We start from the raw sequence: 18,590 nt of genomic DNA on the forward strand, positions 1-18,590 counted from the left end.
CACACCACAGCCAGCTGAACTTTCAAGGGAGGCAGCAGAGGTAGTCATAGTGATAATATCAACAAACGTTTCATCTCTCTAGATGTGTGATGGGCCAGACTGAGAGGGCACGCACATTCTCTTCTATAATCACTCTTAGCAATAACTCCGGGGGTGGTTTCTGCCGTTCTAGGTGTTCCCACAGGTCATAAGGTGTTGCCTTCCAAACACCCTCACTTAGCCTCACGGGACTCTGTACGTTCCCCGCTGCCACTGCTCAGCACCACAAGAGAGCACCACAGTGCCTATTGCTGTCCTAGGAGGAGATTAGAACTCAAACTTTGATTCATGGCTCCTACTGAGTGCGAATCACTGTCGCACCCCCATGAGGCTGAAATATTGTGAATGCAGCCATAGCAAGTCAGGGACCGTCACGGCTCCTACATAACCGAGCCGCCTGGATGAGTGCTCCTCTCTTTGTGACCGCCTCCCGGTCATTTTCCCTTGTGACATGACATTCTTGGATAATCAAGAAGCAAATCTGCAGGAGGTAACTTCCCCTGGTGCCTTCTGCATGGTGTCAGGACACCTGTCACACCTTGGTAACCACCTTCCCCCGATTTTGTCCCCAAAGCCCTTATCAGAACGTGACCGAGTTTGACGGGCAGGATGCGTGTGGCTCCAACAGCTGGACCGTGGTGGACATCGACCCGCCCTTGAGATCCAATGACCCCAAGTTGCAGAACCACCCTGGGTGGCTGATGAGAGGTCTCAAGCCCTGGACCCAGTACGCCATCTTTGTCAAGACCTTGGTCACCTTTTCTGACGAGCGCCGGACGTATGGGGCCAAGAGCGACATCCTCTACGTGCAGACGGATGCCACCAGTACGCAGTTCCTGTGAATCTGAATTTGTTCACGAGCCCAATGTCTTGGCTTTGATGAGCGGCACTGAGATGTGCCGTGACACACTCGTTTGTGTGGTTACTGGCTTCTAAAGGACCCAAGGAAGCCAGGCATGGTGGTGCCCTCCTGTCATCCCAAGCACTGGGAAGGCTGAGGCGGGAGAATCACCACAAGTTTGAGGCCAGTCTGGGCTACATAGGGAGACTCTGTCTCCAAAAACCCAAACCAAAACAAACCATTCTGATGGTGCCTCATGGATAGAATAAACTTTCACACAGGAGTGTGTGCAGAGAAGAAACTTATAGTCTCCAGGGCTCAGTGTTCTATATGGCTTCAGACACCCCGGGTGGAGTGGCACATCCCTGGTGGATAAATACGTGGACTGCTGTACAGCTTTTCATCCTATTATGAAAAATTTAAAAATTTTCACGAAGTAGAAAGAATAACTCCACGTAACTGTCTCCTAGCTTCCACGTTTTCCCATTTTTGCCTTATCTCCACTTTTCTTCCTTCCCCCTACATTTTTTGGGGCTGGGGCTGGGGTGTTTCATAGCAATTTAGTTATAGGATTTGCAAAACCTCAGTCCTGCAGTAGCAGTAGGTCCCGGATAGGATGATCTGGCTTCTGCAGGAGACATTTGGCACTGTCCAGTGACAGTTTTGGGGGATGGGGTGGGGCCCCTGACTTGTAGTGAGTGGAGACCTAGGATAGCCATCAGCACCCCAAACCCCACAGGCCAGCGGTCCGCGCGTCCCTGGCTGTCTGTGATCTCCGATGACACTGCAGACAGCACCCTCCTGGCCTGGGTCACTGTGTGTCATTCCCTTTCCCCTCCGCAGACCCGTCTGTCCCGCTGGACCCCATCTCCGTGTCGAATTCTTCATCCCAGATAATTTTGAAGTGGAAGCCTCCCTCGGACCCCAACGGCAACATCACGCACTACCTGGTTTACTGGCAGAGGCAGGAGGAAGACAGTGAGCTGTACGAGTTGGATTATTGCCTCAAAGGTGAGCATAGGACACCACGATGCCATTGACTGTGGTTCACTCCACTGAGAGGGACTTTCTCCATGACGTGCAGGACGCATGCACGGATGCATCTCACAAAAAAGCACACACTTTTTTTTTTTTTTAGCACTGGGGATTAAACCGAGGGCTGTTACCTGGTGCTGCATCCCTAGCCCTTTTTCAATTTTTATTTTGAGACAGAGTCTCACTAAGTCAATGAGCTGTCCAGGCTGGGCTCCAACTTGAGATCTGTCTGCCTCAGCCTCCCGGAGTGCTGGGATGACAGGCGTGTGTCACCATGTTTTTAAACATTGTACACAACCGCACATTCTGAAGACTCTTGTTAGAACCAGATACAATCCTGGGACATTTTACAGATGTTTCAGGGAACAGTGAGCAACGTGCCACTTAGTAGCGTCGTGGCCTTCTTAGTTGGTGTCAGGACAGCCTGTTATGGCTGCACACGGACGAAACCACCCAACACTCAATTTCTCAGTAGCCCCAGAAAGAAAGGATGTGGGAATTTATTCTTCACAGCTTGACACCGTTCCCTCAGGACTTTTCTCCTGTCCTCCTTTCTTTCTTCTTCCTCACACTAAAGAGGATGCAGTTGTATTAACCCACCCAAGACTTCTGTGTGAGGCTGGAAACACAGCCAGGCATGTTGAGAGCTTATGGCAGAAGTGGAGCAGGACTTTGGGCTCCCTAAGACCCCATAGTTGTTGTTTTGTTCTGTTCTTTTCAGTGCTAGGATTGGAACCCAGGGCCTCATGCATGCTAGGCAAATGCTTTACCATTGAGCTAAGCCCTTGTCCCTGCCTTTTTAATTTCATGTGGAGACAGTGTCTCAGCAAGTTGCTCAGGATGGCCTTAAGCTTCTGCTCTCCCTGCCTTAGCCTCCCAGAGTGCTGGGATGACAGGTGCACGCCAGCACACCTGGCTAAGACCCTGTCCTTTTAAGTGGGAGACAGTGGGCAGTGATCATGTCCTCTATCTGTTGTTATGCTTTCAGTTGAAAATCTATGTCAATGATAAGTCTTTTGGTCTTTATTCTTTTTTACTTCAAGGGCCTCCATCCAACTGAAGGAAGTGGAAAAATGTTTGAAGCCTCAAACTACTGGTTTCTCTTATATGAGAAACCCAGAGTATAAACAAAGAGCGACATAAAAGATGATAGGAAGTAGGGAGAGAGATATTTCTCAAAGGGGAAAGGATCATGAAGTGGAGGGAGGGGAGGGGATGAAAAAGAAATTAAGATGAGTCACATGTACGCACCAGCTCCACACAGGGAGTGTCAACATGTACCGCAAGCATACAGTGATTTTAAAAGAGAGCTAAGAAAAAACCACACCACCAAATTCGATAAGCTGAGGGCTTTCTTTCTTTTTTACTTCTCTTAGGCCACGTTTGCCGTGATCGCATTCCTTGTGGGGAGCTGGTGCGTGCACAGAACATAGGTTCATACCCTTCTCATCTCTTCCCTCCCTCCCTCTCTTGGTCCTCCTTCTGTTTTTTGCAAAAGATCCGCTTCTCTATTTCCCATTACCTCTCTTATTTTTCTTCAGCTAGTTGGTTTGTGCATGCTTTTGAGCTGTTTTTCAGTATGCAACACCCTCAGCCTTTGTCCTTGGAGCAGAAGGGGCCGGGGCTGGAGGGGTGTGGCCAGGGTCTGCTGAGTCCCCTAGCAAGTTACCCTCTGTCCGCCTCCTCTTTGGGAGCGGGGGTGGAGGACAGATGATCTCCAGAGCCGGCCAGCTCGAAGGTCATGTGCTATATGTGTGCCTGCGATGCCATGCCCGCGAGCCCCGGGCTGCTGACGTGATTTATCTCCTTGGTGCTTTATATAACTTGAGAGCAAGCCCGGCCGCACAGCTCTGAGCTGCTGGCTCTGCAGTCAGAATCCAAACCACTAGCCAGGGGCAGAGAAGCCACCAGCGACCTCAGAGCTGTCCTGGCTTGTTTTTTTTTCCTTTTAAAGAGCAACAACTTTTACTCTGATGACTGTGTGACTGTTGGAAACTGGTTTTATGTGGGATTGTCTCAGAGTTTACATAACTGACACTGAACTCACTAAGAGCGAATATCATGGGATTCCAGTTACAGGAGGTCTGTGGGGTGGCTGCACTCGTGGGGACCGGAGGGAGGAAGTCAGGGTTCCCATGCCTTGGGGTGGGGGCTTAGCGTTGACGAGGATGGAGGCTCAGTGCCGGGAGGTGAACGAGTCCCACAGATGGTTGGTGGGATGATTTTACATCACAGATACACTCGACGCCACTGAACTGTAGGCTGAAAAGTGGTTAAAAAGTTACATTTTAAAAATTTATTTACTTAATGACTTTTATGAATACAGGTTTGCAGTGCACCGTGAATATATTCACCATGGGGAATTGGCACGTGTGTAGAGCACATCTCCAATCCACTCCCCTTCCTCTCCCTTTTGTTTTTCCAGCACCAGATTTGTTTGCTTATCTTGTAAGACTTTATGAAGTTAATTATCATATATACAGACTGGAAATCAGACTAATAGGTCAAAGAACATAGAAAACATGTAGGATAATTGTGCTGAGTCAAGGTACACTTTTAGATACATTGTCCACTCTGGATTACAATACTTTGTTTATCTTTTGCTTTTCTTCCTATTACCTGTCATATATGTGTATATATATGTTTTTGTATATATCTGTCATGTATATAACCTATATTAACTTTTTCATATAAGATAAACCACATGACTTTAAGCTTGTGTGCCTGGTTTACTTCACTTGACATCATGGTCTGAAGCTGCATCCATTTTCCTACAAAAGACTCAAGTTTATCCTTCTTTATGGCAAAGTAGTACTCCATTGTGTGTGAACACCTCATTTTCTTTATCCATTCATCTGTTGATGGACATATAGACTGCTTCCAAGATTTAGTATTTTGAGGACTCTCCATACTGATTTCCATGTTGGTTTTACCAATTTACAGTCCTACCAACAACGAAGAAGGATTCCTCTCTCCCCACAGCCACACCAGCATTTGCTATTGATTTCTTGATGCTAGCCAGTCTTTCTGGATGAGATGGTAAAAAGTTAAATTTATTTATTTATTTATTATTTTATTTTACTTTTTGGTCCTGGGAATTGAACTCAGGACCTTTCCAGTGTGAGGCAGGCTCGGCGCCACTGAGCTACATCCCTGGGCCTAAAAAGTTAAATTTAGCCGGGAGTGGCACTTGAATCCCGTGCTGGCCCTGTGCCCAGCCCCGTGCTCTGCAGGGGGACCTGAGCCCCTGCTCTGCCTTCCTGTAGGGCTGAAGCTGCCCTCCCGGGCGTGGTCCCCGCCCTTCGAGTCTGAGGATGCCCAGAAACACAACCAGAGCGAGTACGAGGAGTCGGCGGGCGAGTGCTGCTCCTGCCCCAAGACCGACTCTCAGATCCTCAAGGAGCTGGAGGAGTCTTCGTTCCGGAAGACCTTCGAGGATTACCTGCACAACGTGGTCTTCGTGCCCAGGTCAGGACTCTGCGGGAGCCCCTCGGCCGGGTGCGGGGCCGGTGCTCAGGGGACCAGGGCTTGGCTGCCAAGGGGTGGGGAGAGCCTGGGCGGAGCAAGATGTCCTGCAGGTCCTGGAGAGTAAATCATCCCTGGCAGGAAAATTGTACAGAATCCCTCGTTTGCCTTCTTTACCTCATTTCCCACATACTCCGTCCGAGTCGGTTCCCAAACAAATGCCACGAGGTAGATTTTTGCACAGATTTTGAGAAATGATGGACCAACTCAGCCTTGACTTATCGCTAAGTCTCTAAGTTTCAAACTCAGAGCTCTCTGTCTCTCTCCGTGGAAGCTTCTTCTAGAACTTTCCACAGCTTCATCAAAACCCGGAGATGTCTCCCGTTTAAAGAGGCTGAGTTTCCATAGGTGACTGAAGACCCCGGGCCAGGTACATCTGACTCACACACCTTGCAGTGAACGTGACTCTCAGCTTTAAGGGCATCCTGCAAGAAGGGAGACTTAGCCAGAAAGCACACGCCTATGTTCTAGTTTTTCTAGATTTGGGCTGAAAGTGGAGGCAGATATTTGTGGATCCAGGGTACGTGGATCCTTTTCCCCCATGCACATTTCTCTGCGCTCCTGTTAGAGAGGCTGAATGTCAGAGCCCTTGGTAGCAGGAATTTTGGAAGTTTGCTGCCTGGGTCCCCTGCTCTTCTGTACCCTGCCTTGGGCAGGTTATTTTCTTCCTCTGAGCCTCAGTTTCCTCATCTGCAAAATGGACCTTATAAGAGTGTCCCACAGTGTACGTGGGGAATGGCTTCCAAGGCCCCTGAGGACACCAGAACTGGAGGGTGCTCGAGTCCTTCTGTTAATGAGCAGTATTTGTGCAGAACCTACACAGACTTCTTATAGCCTAACCCACCTCTCAATGACTTGCAGTACCCAGTATGATGTAGGTGAAGTAGAAATAGTTGTTCTGCCACATCATGTAGGGAAGCATGATGAGGAAAAGTCTGTGTCTGTTCCACACAGATGCCGTATTTTTCCTCAGATATTTTTGACCCATAGTGGTTGGATCCATGGGGATGGAAGCTGTGGGTATGTGTGATTGTAATCATTCCTGTATTTTAGGGCTATGGGATTAAATGAGGTACCCGGGGATTCTTGACACTACTGACACCTGGAACCGGATCATTCTCGGAGGTGGGGTGTCCTGTGTGTTATAGGGTGCTCGGCAGCATCTCTGGTCTCCAGTAGTTGGGATGCCATCTCTGGATGCCAGTAGTACACCCCTGCCCCCAGTCCTGCAGTGTGTGTTCAAATTCACCAACACTGCTCATCCGAGTAGTGTTCCCCAGAATCATCAATGGGTTAATGTTTCTTTCTTTTTCTTTTTGTTTTCATTTTCCTTTCTTGTATTTTTCTCTTATGACTCTGAGTCCAAAAGAACATGTAGTCCACTGCCCAGGCACCAAGCAGTTACTGTGATACCCATGAGAACCAGAGGGCTGTGGGCTGCCCTTACTGGCAGTCAGGTCCGATATCCCACAAGCGGCCCAGCAGCGTGAGTCCGTGGGAGTCTTTCCTCTCATTTCCCTGTCTCTCGCTGAATTCACAAGAAGGGCCATTCGTTCCCACCAGCCAGTGATAAGAAGCCAAGGGCAGAGTCCATGCATTCGCCCATTTTAGGTTACTGTAATGAAACACCCAAAGCTGGCACTTTATTGCAAAAAGAGGTTTCTTTAGCTTACAGTTATAGAGGCTGAAAGTCCGAGGTCAGGCAGCCTCCTTGGTTATGTCGTGTTCGACCGATGCCATCACAGCAGGATGAGTGTGAGAGAGGTCACAGCTGAGACCAGAAGCCCGAGGGAGACCCCAGCCCCATGGGGTCCTCCCTTTTAGGGCTTCTCCCCTTTATGGGCACATTAAGAACCAACCCTCCAGTGCAGGAACCCCGAGTCATACCACATCCAAACCCGAGCCTGAGTGTGAGCTCTTAGACGTCAGGCGGTCGCCCGAGGAATTCCATCTGTCCTCAAAGTGGTCGATTTTGTTTTCACAGAAATCCCTCTGCAGGCAGTGGTGCCCAGGACCCTAGGTACGACTCCCACAGGGGACACCCGTGTGGGCCCCTGGCTGTTCAACGCAGGCCCGGCGGGCTGGGTGGGGCGGGGCCATGCGGGGGCCTTGGAGATCTCCCGGGTTTCTGTGGCTTTTGCATGTGACAATGGGCTGCCCCCGCGCTGAGAGAACGCTTCACAGATTCACCGATTAAGCTTCTTCCCTTGGACATGGAATCTGGGAGCGAATGTGGGGGAAAATTGAACTAACACACTCTTCCTAAAACAGAATCTAAGGAGTGCTTCCTAGGTCCTGCCTCCATGCCTCAGTTTCCCCTGTGCATTTTCGCACTGGACATCTACCCACAGCTACCATGTCCGTGTGCAGAGGTGAGGTAGGGTGTCCTGGCTCGGCGGTTCCTACTGGATTTGAGGAGATGGATGCCAGAGCAGGACATTTTTATGAAGTCCAATCTCATTCTTCCTGATGAGCATTTCTCTTGGTGTCTATTCAGTGTAGTAAGACACGGAAGGGACAGCGAGAGCAGAGGGCTCCCATGTCACTGGACTCCACGGAGGACAGGTGGGGTGTTTCCCTGCCAACTTTATCTTAGAGTAGGAAAGTAGGACTCTAGAGGAGAGACCAAACTAGGAGAATTTGGAGAAAGGCAGGCAGATGGAACTGAACTCAAAATGCATCAAAAATCTAAATGTTAAAAGAAAAACAATCTGCTGGAAGAGAAGACAGGAGCAACTCTTGATGACCCAGGTGGAGGCAAGGCTTTCTGGACAGAACCCCAGTGGCACGAGAAGTAAGCACTGAGAACCAGCAAATGGGATCATATCAAATTAAAAAGCTTCTGCACAGCAAAGAAAACAACCAACAGAGGGAAAAGACCACCTATGAAATGGAAAAACCTTTACCTGCTATTCCTTGGAGAGAGGACAGATATCTAGAATATACAAAAAGCTAAAAAAAATTTAGAGACCCCAAAATGAAAGACCCAATCCAAATATGGGCAAGTGAAATGAATAGACACTTCTCAGAAGTACGAATGGCCAATAAATATATGGAAAAAAAATGCTCAGCATCACTGGCCATTAGAGAAATGCAAATATGAAATCTTGCTAGGACTAGGAAGAAATACCGGAAAGACAGGTTGGGGCCACAGAGAAGGGTTTTCTTATAGCACAGAATTTTTAATTTGTTGATTGATTTCGCGTACCTGTGTGGCTTGGTCTGCCCTGTACTGGCTGTGTGAGGTATAAGCTGTAGTCCAGAGAGGCCCAGAGTTTTGTGGCCTTGGTCTGAAACAGGATGTCTATCTCATCCTTATTGATATTTGGAACTGGGTCATTCTCTGGGGTGAGGACTCTCCTGCGTACTGTAGGATATTGAGCAACACCCCTGGCCTCCACCCACTCCAATCGAGAACTGCACCTCGTCCCCAGTAGTCACAGCCAGAATATCTCCTGATATTGTCAGATGCTCCCTAGAGGTGGGGGCAATAATAGCACCCTGGCTGGGACTACTGTCTAGTGTAAGACGTTGGCTGGAGAGCCCAGTGCTGTCTAGCAGGGGGTGGAAGACTCAGTTGATAGTCATGGGGTATTTTAGTATTACACTGGAGTCTTTTTTGGGTATAATTCTTTAGACATACAGGCCTACCCTGGAGATACCACAAGTTCTGTTTCAAGCAAGTCACAAAATTTTTGGCTTCCCAGTGAACATAAAAGTTGTGTTGCTCCTACCCTCTGTTAAGCATGCAGTAGCATTGTGTCTCTTAGAAGTGCTTTTGCTTTATAAATAATAACTTAATTTAAAAATTCTTTATGGCTAGACAATGCTAATGCTCATCTGAACTTTTGGAAAAGTGCCCAAATGTGCTCAAAGTAGGGTTGCCACAGATGTTCAATTTGTAGAAAATGCAATAAAGCAAAGTACAATGAAATGAGGAAAATGACAGTTTGGCCTGTTTGGTGAGGCCATTTTATCTAGCCAAGCATTCAGATACGCATTTCTCAGTGGCTATTTGTGAGCCACAAGCATATTGATTATTTTTGCCAGGCTCATTTATGTCTGTACTGAAATATTTAGAATCCTGCTAAAAAGCATATATTGTAGTCTTGACAAATAGAGCCATTTTCTTTCTTTAATCCAAGAGTACTTTGGTTTTTAATATGAAAACACCACAAAGAAAATCTTAATGAGTCACCCCGAAGGATGATTTGTTTTCTGACCACATATTTTCTGACTATAAAGCAATGAAAGCTAAAAGTTAACTTCAAAAGTTTGAACAAAAAGCAAAGTTAACCACTTCAGTATCTGTTGAGTCAAAACAGAAATTAAAACTTCCTTTAGAGCTTGTTTGGAAAGTAATAAAAGTATGAGTAACATACAGCTTAACTTGTGAATATTGCCAAAGCTTAGGTTTAATGCGAATTAGTAGGGATAAATGGATTTATACACTTGATCTTAGCCAAAAGGCTGAGAAGCAATATACATGGATTTATAAATTAAGATAATAAATTATGATAGTTTGAAAATATAAAAATAGGGCTGCAAGTACAGCTCAGTGGTAGAATACTTGCTTAGCATGCATGGAGCTCTGGGATCCTTCCCTGGCACCATCCCCGAAAAGAATAATTAAATAAAAACATAAAATGCAAGTGTATTAGGGGAGAAAAATCTATTAACTAAGCTGATGGTAAATATAATCAAAGGGAAAAATACAAAACCAAAGGTGATGTACAAGTAGGATCTGAAGAAAATTTTAATGTTTTGAAACTTTCAATGGGGTAGGAAATTTTAGCATGTCCACATTGATTCAAGAAAGCACAGTAGAATTAAGTTTAATAACCTTGGAAAAAGTTGTGTGTCAATTCATTCTCTCAAAAAGGCCCCAGGTCTAGAGAGTTTCATAGGCGAATTCCTTCAAACTCTGAATGAATGACCATTGCCTCTACTGGAGAAGCAACACCAGAGCATAGAAATCGTTGAAAACCAGCCCAGTTCATTTTATGAAACTAAAATAACATTTCTAGCAGTAGAACGCAATGAAGATCCTGCACTAAAAGAAGGCCATAGGCTGTGCTGATCTGTGCCTTTAGACTGGAATGTCTCACATGAAACAGGAAAATAGCAGTATTGTTTATCTCAGAAATGCAGGGATGGTTTAAGATACGAAGATGTGGTAATATAATCTATTTTATCAAAAATCATATAATGTCATTCAATAACATTAATTTAAAAGTCTCAGAGAGAGGAGACAAAAAGAGGCCTCTTATAAAGCTAGGGATAGAATACTTCAACAACATAAATTTTATCTAACAACCACACAAATATCATTCTCAAAATGATCTTTATTAGAGGAAAGTCTAATATCCTCCTTCCTAGTTAACATTTCCTAATGTTTCTAATGGACATCTGGCCAATGCAATAAGACAGGAAGCAAAGTAGAATTGTAAGGAGTGGGGCATGAGAGGCTAGGGACAGAGCACAGCGGTGGAGCTCTGAAGTCCTGGGTTCCATCTCCAGCACCGAGAAACAAAACGAACATAGGAAATAAAATCATTGATGTTTGTAGATCGTCCAGTGCAAGCATGTGTAACCAACCTGTGGCTGGAGGGTTGCTGAGTGCCTGTTTTCGTAAATGAACTTCTACTGGAGTGCAACCACGCCCACTGGCTGCGTGTTATCTAGAGCTTCGTTTGAGTAGCATTGGCAGGACTGAGTGGCTGTGACCCCGCCAGCAGTTTTGGGTTTGTGGGCCGACAAGAACCACGTCTGTACTATCTAGCCATTCACAGGCAAGGTGTTCAGACCTCCCTGTGAGTCTATCCTGAGGAGATTGTGAGCACTTGGAGAAAGTAGGCAGACTGTGAATAAACCCAAAGCCAGCAGAATATGCCAGCAATAGTTAGACTGGAAGATAGGGGGATGGCCCTTTCTTAAAGCCTTAGCACACCGAGTGATGACACCATCTAGAAATACCTGCCGAAGGGAACAATAAAGATTTTTACGGATGGGTAAATTTTAATAAATGCATATGTATGTCTGTTTTGAATCATTTAAAGGAAGTTCACCTGCAAACAGCAAACGGGTAAATTGTACGGTGTAATAGATACGTATTCTTAATATCCTCATACTGGAGATATGACTTTAGATCCAGATGGCTGAATGACTTTAGATTTAACTGACTGGAAATAAAGAGTGGAGGACTAGCAATAAGAAAGACATTAGACATTTGTGGAAAAAAATAAACAGAGGACCAGGATTAGAAGACACGCCGGTAATCCCCGCACTCTGAGGCTGAGGCAGGAGGGTCACAAGTGTGAGGCCAGCCTGGCCAACTTAGGGACTTAGTGAGACCTTGTCTTAAAATAAAAAATAAAAAAGGGCTGGGGATGTAGCTCAGTGCAGAGGCCTGGGGTTCTATCCCCAGTACTATTAAAGAAAAAAAAAAAGGAAATAGTTAGTGAATGCTCCCTATGCCCCAAGTGGGTCAGGGATCTGGCTTGAGCTTCACCAAACCCACGTACAATATTTCTAGGAAAAAAACTACCCAGAGTCAGCCATGGACAGTGGAATTAAGAGGAATTTAAATTTTCTTCTTTATACTCTTTTGGGGTATTTTAAACTGTGTTGGCTGTCAGTCTTTACTTCATACTAGCTCTCTTTGAGGGGTGTGGAGAATCGGGCCAGTTGGACAGATGTCACTCAGAGTCACCTGTGCTTGCCCCAGTACTAAGATTTGTTTGCCAGGAATTGGACTCCTTCCTTCCTTCAAATCCTGGCGCTCCCCACGGTCCTAGGGAGAAAAATGCTTTTGCTGTTTCTGTTGATGATGCCGGTCTGTGGCTTGGGTGGTGGGCGAATACTACTTGAATACTACTTGGCAGGCTTTTCCTGAAAAGCTAGACTTCTCCGTGCTTTTGATGTCTTCGTTCTTAACACTGACTCTGGCCGCCTATTTCTCTGCAAACTGGAAACCCGAAATCAAGCATGCGGAGGGAATGGGGTGGGTGGCTGCTGTCGGTGGTCCCGGAGCCCTGAGGCGTCCTGGAAGCTGCATTTTAATTCACGTGCCCCTGCACCCCTGTGTGCATCCCTGTCTTTCTTTTTCATCAACCCCGGCTGGCACCCTTGTATTTTAGAGTGGTGACGGCGTGACCACCAATGTCCTCTTGTCATTTCAGGCCCTCGCGGAAGCGCAGGTCCCTGGGTGAGGTGAATGTGACCACAGCGGTGCCCTTGGTACCGGGTTTCCCCACCCTCTCCTCCGTCAGCGTGCCCACCAACGCGGAGGAGCACAGGCCCTTCGAGAAGGTGGTGAACAAGGAGTCCCTGGTCATCTCTGGCCTGCGACACTTCACCGGCTATCGGATTGAGCTGCAGGCCTGCAACCAGGATGCTCCGGAGGAGAGGTGCAGCGTGGCTGCCTATGTCAGCGCCAGGACCATGCCCGAAGGTGCTGCCACCGCCTGGGGTTGGCACCCGAGGGGCGGGAGGACCACCTGACCAAGCACAAGCCCAGATGCAGACTTCATGGGGGTTTTTTATTGTTTTTCAAGCCAGGTTCTTTCTGTTTCCTAGGCTGGCCTTGAACTCCTGCGTTCTAGCCGTCCTCCTGGCTCAGCCTCCTGAGTAGTGGGAACTACGGGCTCAGGCCACCACATCCAGCTGATTTTGCTTTTATTATCAGACTCATACATAAATATTATAGAAAGTTTAGAAACAACATGCATGTAATAAGAGAAATCAGCAAAATGAAGAAATATATATCTAGAGTGGATTAGGGTGCTGCCGAGGGAGGCATTAACTGTGTGTGTGTGTGTGTGTGTGTGTGTGTGTAGTATGTGTGTTTCTGTTTCTAGGAATGCGATTACTCAGAGAAAGGGAGAGCGAGGGAGAGAGAGAAGAGGAAGGAGATGGATGGAGAGACGTAGGAAATAGAAGGAGAAAGAAGACAGAATAAAAAGGACTAAGAGGCGGGAAGGAGGAGGGAGACAGTGGGGGCCCCACCCACATGTACGGATGGAACCCAGCTTTACTCAGTCCTCCAACTTAGACACCAGTCCCATCCAAAGAGAAAGCAGCCTTGCAGGAACATCCAGAGTGAACTTTGACTTGGTATCTGGGCACCTCGACCCAGCCAAGTTGACACATGAAATTCATCAGAAATGAGTAAGAACGAATTCAGTCAGCTCCAAACAGCTGAGAGGATCCCCAATGGGCTTTTGTGTATTCTCCCAGAGCTTTACGTGCTCAGAAGGATGCGTACTGTACAAACAATTTTTGTTCATTTATTTTCAGTTTTTTTCATTAAGTTTATTGGTACATTTTAGGTATACAGTACAGTTACATTCATCGTTGGGAACTTGAACCTTGGCATGATGCATCTTGGTTCTTATTTTTTCCCCATTGGCAACCCTCCCTTCACCCCCTCCACCCTTCCCTATTTGCCAAGACTTTGTTTCCATTTTTCCCTTTTCACGTATTTTTTCTTTTTCCCTTCTTTCCTTTCCCCTCCCCCTCCCACTTCCCCTACTCCTTTAGACCTTTTTAAAACATTGTGGTAAAACCACAGAATGTGAAGTGTGCCATCCTCACCGTGTTGAGGTGTGAAGTTCAGTGGTGTGTGCCACATTCACAGTGTCGGGCACCGGGCCCCTTATCTGTCTGCAGAACTCCCACCTCCCAGGCTGCCCCTGTCCCCTGGAAACGCCGAGTGCCCCTCCCCCACAGCCCTGGCACCACCATCCACTTCCTGTCTCTGGGGCACTGCCGGTTCTTAGACTGGAAGGGGACTCTTTTGGCCAGGGTCCTTTGGTGTCCGGCTGCTCTCTCTGACCATCGTGTTTTCTAGGTGCATCCAAATCTTGCAGAATTTCCTTCCTTTTAAAGGCTGAGAATAATCTTACGATGTTTAAACTCAGTTTTTCTTGGAGGTGGGGGGGCGCACATGAAAATATATCATGGAATTGTGTAGAATATTTCACTTTGTAGCCCAGCCATCATTTTTAGCTTAGAAGTCTTTTCTCAAGAGACATCAGTGACAGGTGTTGACTATCTTGTTTAGAAAATATTTAGAGGGACAGCCTTACATACTCATGTATTATTTCCTTGAAGTCTAATTGTTGGACTGGAATTGCTTGCTCAGTGGATGTACAGTTACATGGCCATCTGACTTTGTTCATTGGTCTTACAGAAATGGGCTATTTATCTGGTTCAGCTCGGTGCTGTTTTTAATAAATATGAATATATGTTCTGTGAATCTATAAATGTCTCCATATATATATATATATATATATATATATGTATTTCTGGACTCATTTTTTTCTTGCCTTCAAAGATCTGTCCATCATTTTTATCCCTTGGTACCACACTTTTAATCACTGGTTTTCTTTTTCTAAATTGTACATTTGTCTTAGGGAGTAGGTGCATGTACTGAACACATCTTGATTCTTTTTTATTCCCCTTCTTTCCCCTCCCACTTTTCTCTTTTCATCTGTAGATCTTTTCCCCCTACTTTTATTATTATTATTATTATTTTTTAGCTCATGTTTGTGAATCATGTTTACATTCACTGCAGTATTTGATACATGTACATGATGCTATACATATCAGGAAACTAATTACTATGATGTTTTTCAAAATCAGTGTTATTGAATTTTAATTTATCTATAATTAAATGCACAGATTTTGTGCATATGGGAAATTCTGCAGTTGATAATTGATTTCCCGATTTTAAGTATGAAATGAAAGATGGTGAACCAGGTCTGAAAATTCCTATCAACCCTATCTTTGTGTGTGCTTTTCTCCAACACAGTAAAAATAAGCCTTTAATAAGCTGGAATTAATTACAGGTGTTGTAAATCACCAGAGATAATTTGTAGTCTAATGTAGGTTCTATGCAAGTCTGACATCGTTAGATACGAGGGACTTGCACATCTGTAGATCTTGGCACTGAGGGGGTGCTGGTCACCCCCACGGTCACCCCGAGAAGACTGTACTAAACTTATGTGAGTGTCACCCTTGGTGGATGATGGGGCCAGGGTCCGTGGGACTCCCCGGGCTATTTTTTGCAACGTGCATTGAGTCTGAAATGGCACCGACATAAAGGTACATGAAGAGAATAACTCACTGTTATTTCCTAGGCATCCTGTGAAGTAAATCTTATCTGTCCATTCCCCACGAAGAAAAGGGGATGTGGATAGTTACATAATAGCTGAAGGTGACTCCACTGTCAGGTAGCAGAAGTGGGATTTGATGCATGAGTTACATCCCAGCCTCTAACTGCTGTCTCTTACAGCCAAGGCGGATGACATCGTCGGCCCTGTGACGCACGAAATCTTTGATAACAACGCTGTTCACTTGATGTGGCAAGAACCAAAGGAACCCAATGGCCTGATCGTGCTGTATGAAGTGAGTTATCGGCGGTACGGGGAAGAGGTAAGCATCTCAGCTCTTGGTTATAAGCCTTTGAAGTTATCCTTCTGACCCCCTTCTTCTGCTTCTGTTCTGGCCCCCAGAGCTTCCTCCCTTGGATGCTGCATCAGCACTCAAAGCCTTGGTGAATGGCTTTCAGGGAGATGGACTGGGAACACCAGCTCACAAACTTTTCTTTCCTAAGTTCTTCACATTGCTTTTAATCCACACCCTCCCACTGGGTGATGGCTGTGTTTGTGTCACTCTTGGCCAGTCAAGAGACTCGTGTTGGAGACTTATCTGAGTCTGGAAATGAATCACTTCAGACCTTCCTCATGCCTTTGCTGGGTGCCTCCCTATGGTATCAGACACTGTATGATTTAGTGGACGAATACAGAATACATAAGAGTTAGAATCCAGTTTTGAAAAAGCAAAACAATATCTAAGCTATTTTGAGGGCTCCCTGAGTGCTCCATCCATATTGAGTGCTTTAGATTCGGAATCTCATGTATCTAATTTTGTCACATCTAAGATGTTATGAGAATCTGCATTATTTTTATGGACCATTAAGAAAGAAAATGGTGCTCCTAATGGTAATTGCAAGATGGATTCCATTTTTTTCAGGAATGTCCAGATGGACATAATATGCTTCCTGAAATTAGCAAAGTACCATAAGTCCTCAGAGTATCGCAGTGAGCTGATATTAAGGCTCCCAGAGTTTAAACCTCTGCCTACGAACAGTCCCGAGTACAAATCCAAGGATGATAGAACTCAGAAAGCTTTATTTTGGCATAAACCTGCTTGGGTATTTAATCCGTATTCCTGAGGGGTTTTTTTTTCCTGATGTCTCTGTCCACATAGCCTTGGGAATTCCATTTTGTAATTGCTACCTAGGATTTAATGTCATGAGTGAACTCGTGTTTATTTTCTGACCATTCGACTCTGCCACTGGGACTCAAAAGAGGCATGAATGTATGTGGTTGTGTGCCAATAAAACTTTATTTACAAAAACAAATGGTGGACCAAGTCTAGCCTGGGAGTCCCTTTGCCCACACCTTGCAGTGGGTGGCAGCAAAGCTGCTTGGCTTTCTGGAACTTTGAGACAGTCTTCCCGTAACCAGGTGGGCCTCCCTTTGCGGACCTCTCCTGAGACCACCTCTCCTTGGTACCCAAATGTTCCACTTTAACAGCAGTTGAGAACTGGGACAGAGAGATATGCAGGCCACATCTGCAGCCTGTTTTCACATGGGCTGCAGAGCACTGCCAAAAGAAATCAAGAGGAATATACAGCATTGACTGTGTGTAGCCCTTCACTGAAAAATTAGATGTCAGAGAACATGAATCTCCTAACTGAAATAGTCATTGTCTGCAGACTGAGGGAGTCCTACTTGCTAAATGGATGGCCTGATTTGCCCCTTTTAAATGTCTTTTTGTGGTTATTGTTGTTTTGAGATGGGGTCTCACTGAGTAATTTGGGTTGACCTTGAACTCACCATGTAGCCCAGGTTAACCTTGATCTTGTGATCCTGTTGCCCCAGCCTCCAGAGTCCTGGGATTACAGCATGTGCCACCATTGATATTCACCACTACAGATTCAATGGTTAGCTTCATTGTTGACCTTATGGGGAAATTTGATTTGGTTCTTGTCCAATTTGATGTGTGACCAGAATCATGGAGAGAATTAAATTTGTGAACCAAGGTAGCACTGTATTTACCACAGAGACTAAGGATTCCTTCGTGATAGTTGCATCTTAATGCTCTCTGCAGGGAGCCTGGCTGTGCCAGGCTGTCCTGCATTTCCAGTAGAGCCAAACCTCATCTCTCTTCAATGCCAAACCAAGTTGTGGAGAGATTCTATCCCAGGATTCTCTGCCAGGCTGTGGTCATGTGACACTCAGTGACCAATCATGCAGCAGAGGAGTACTGTGTGCTAATTGGGTTGGGCTCAGGCATTTAAAAAAGTTTTGTTGAGATACAATTTACATGCTATAAAATTTATCCATTTAAAATGTCCAATTCAGTTTTTAATACATTCATAATGTTTAGTTGTGCAACCATAACCGCAATCAATTTCAGAATAATTCATCACTCCAGAAAGAAACTGCCCTTTTTTACCCATCACCCCTCTTCCATTCTCTCTTGTCTCTCCTCCAATCCCTGGCAACCAGTAATCTGGTCTTTGTTACCATGGAGTTTCGTGTTCTGCATGTCTCATATAAATAGACCATACAATATGTGATCTTTTGTGTCTGGCTTCTTTCACAGGGTATGGTGTACTTAAGGTTCATCCATGCTGTAGCATGTGTTAGTGGTTCATTCCTTTTTTTATGCTTGACTAATATTCCATTGTATACATGGAGTCCATTTTGTTTGTTAATTCCTGTTGAAAGGCATTTGGGTTCTTTCCACCTTTGGGCTATGAATGTTCATATATGCAGTTTTGTGTAGAGATATGTTTTCCATTCTCTTGGGGACACACTGAGGCATGGGATTGCTAGGGCATACAGTAGCTCTGCATTTCACTTTTCAAGCAAATGCCGAAGTCTTTTCTGAAGCTGCGTCACCATTTTACTTTCCTGCTTGCAGCATGTGGTGTTCCACTTGCCCACATCGTCACCAGCTCTTGGTGTGGTCCATCTTTTTGGTTCTGGCCACGCTCATGGGTGAGAGTGGTATCTCACTGTGTGTGGCCTTGGCTTGTGTTTGTAGGGTGGTGAACTTGGAGGTGAGTTTTGTG

General features: G+C 45.7%; 1 protein-coding gene across 5 annotated transcripts in view; it reads left to right on the plus strand.

Moving 5' to 3' along the window:
• Insr (insulin receptor) overlaps positions 1–18,590 on the plus strand; it is a 140,793-nt gene that overhangs the window by 98,043 nt on the left and 24,160 nt on the right. For 3 of the 5 annotated variants that reach the window (XM_004865316.2, XM_013065882.3, XM_021245188.2), the window contains exons 8-13: positions 614–864; positions 1,724–1,891; positions 5,182–5,383; positions 7,425–7,460; positions 12,622–12,893; positions 15,738–15,877. In XM_004865316.2, the coding sequence (XP_004865373.1) occupies positions 614–864; positions 1,724–1,891; positions 5,182–5,383; positions 7,425–7,460; positions 12,622–12,893; positions 15,738–15,877 (1,069 nt within the window). The remainder of the gene's footprint in view (positions 1–613; positions 865–1,723; positions 1,892–5,181; positions 5,384–7,424; positions 7,461–12,621; positions 12,894–15,737; positions 15,878–18,590) is intronic. The other 2 variants (XM_004865317.3, XM_021245187.2) reach the window with 1 other exon arrangement.

Source organism: Heterocephalus glaber, unplaced genomic scaffold (genome assembly GCF_053883595.1).
Source record: "Heterocephalus glaber isolate CG9 unplaced genomic scaffold, H.glaber_assembly_v1.0 deba00001761, whole genome shotgun sequence".
Classification (NCBI taxonomy): domain Eukaryota; kingdom Metazoa; phylum Chordata; class Mammalia; order Rodentia; family Bathyergidae; genus Heterocephalus; species Heterocephalus glaber.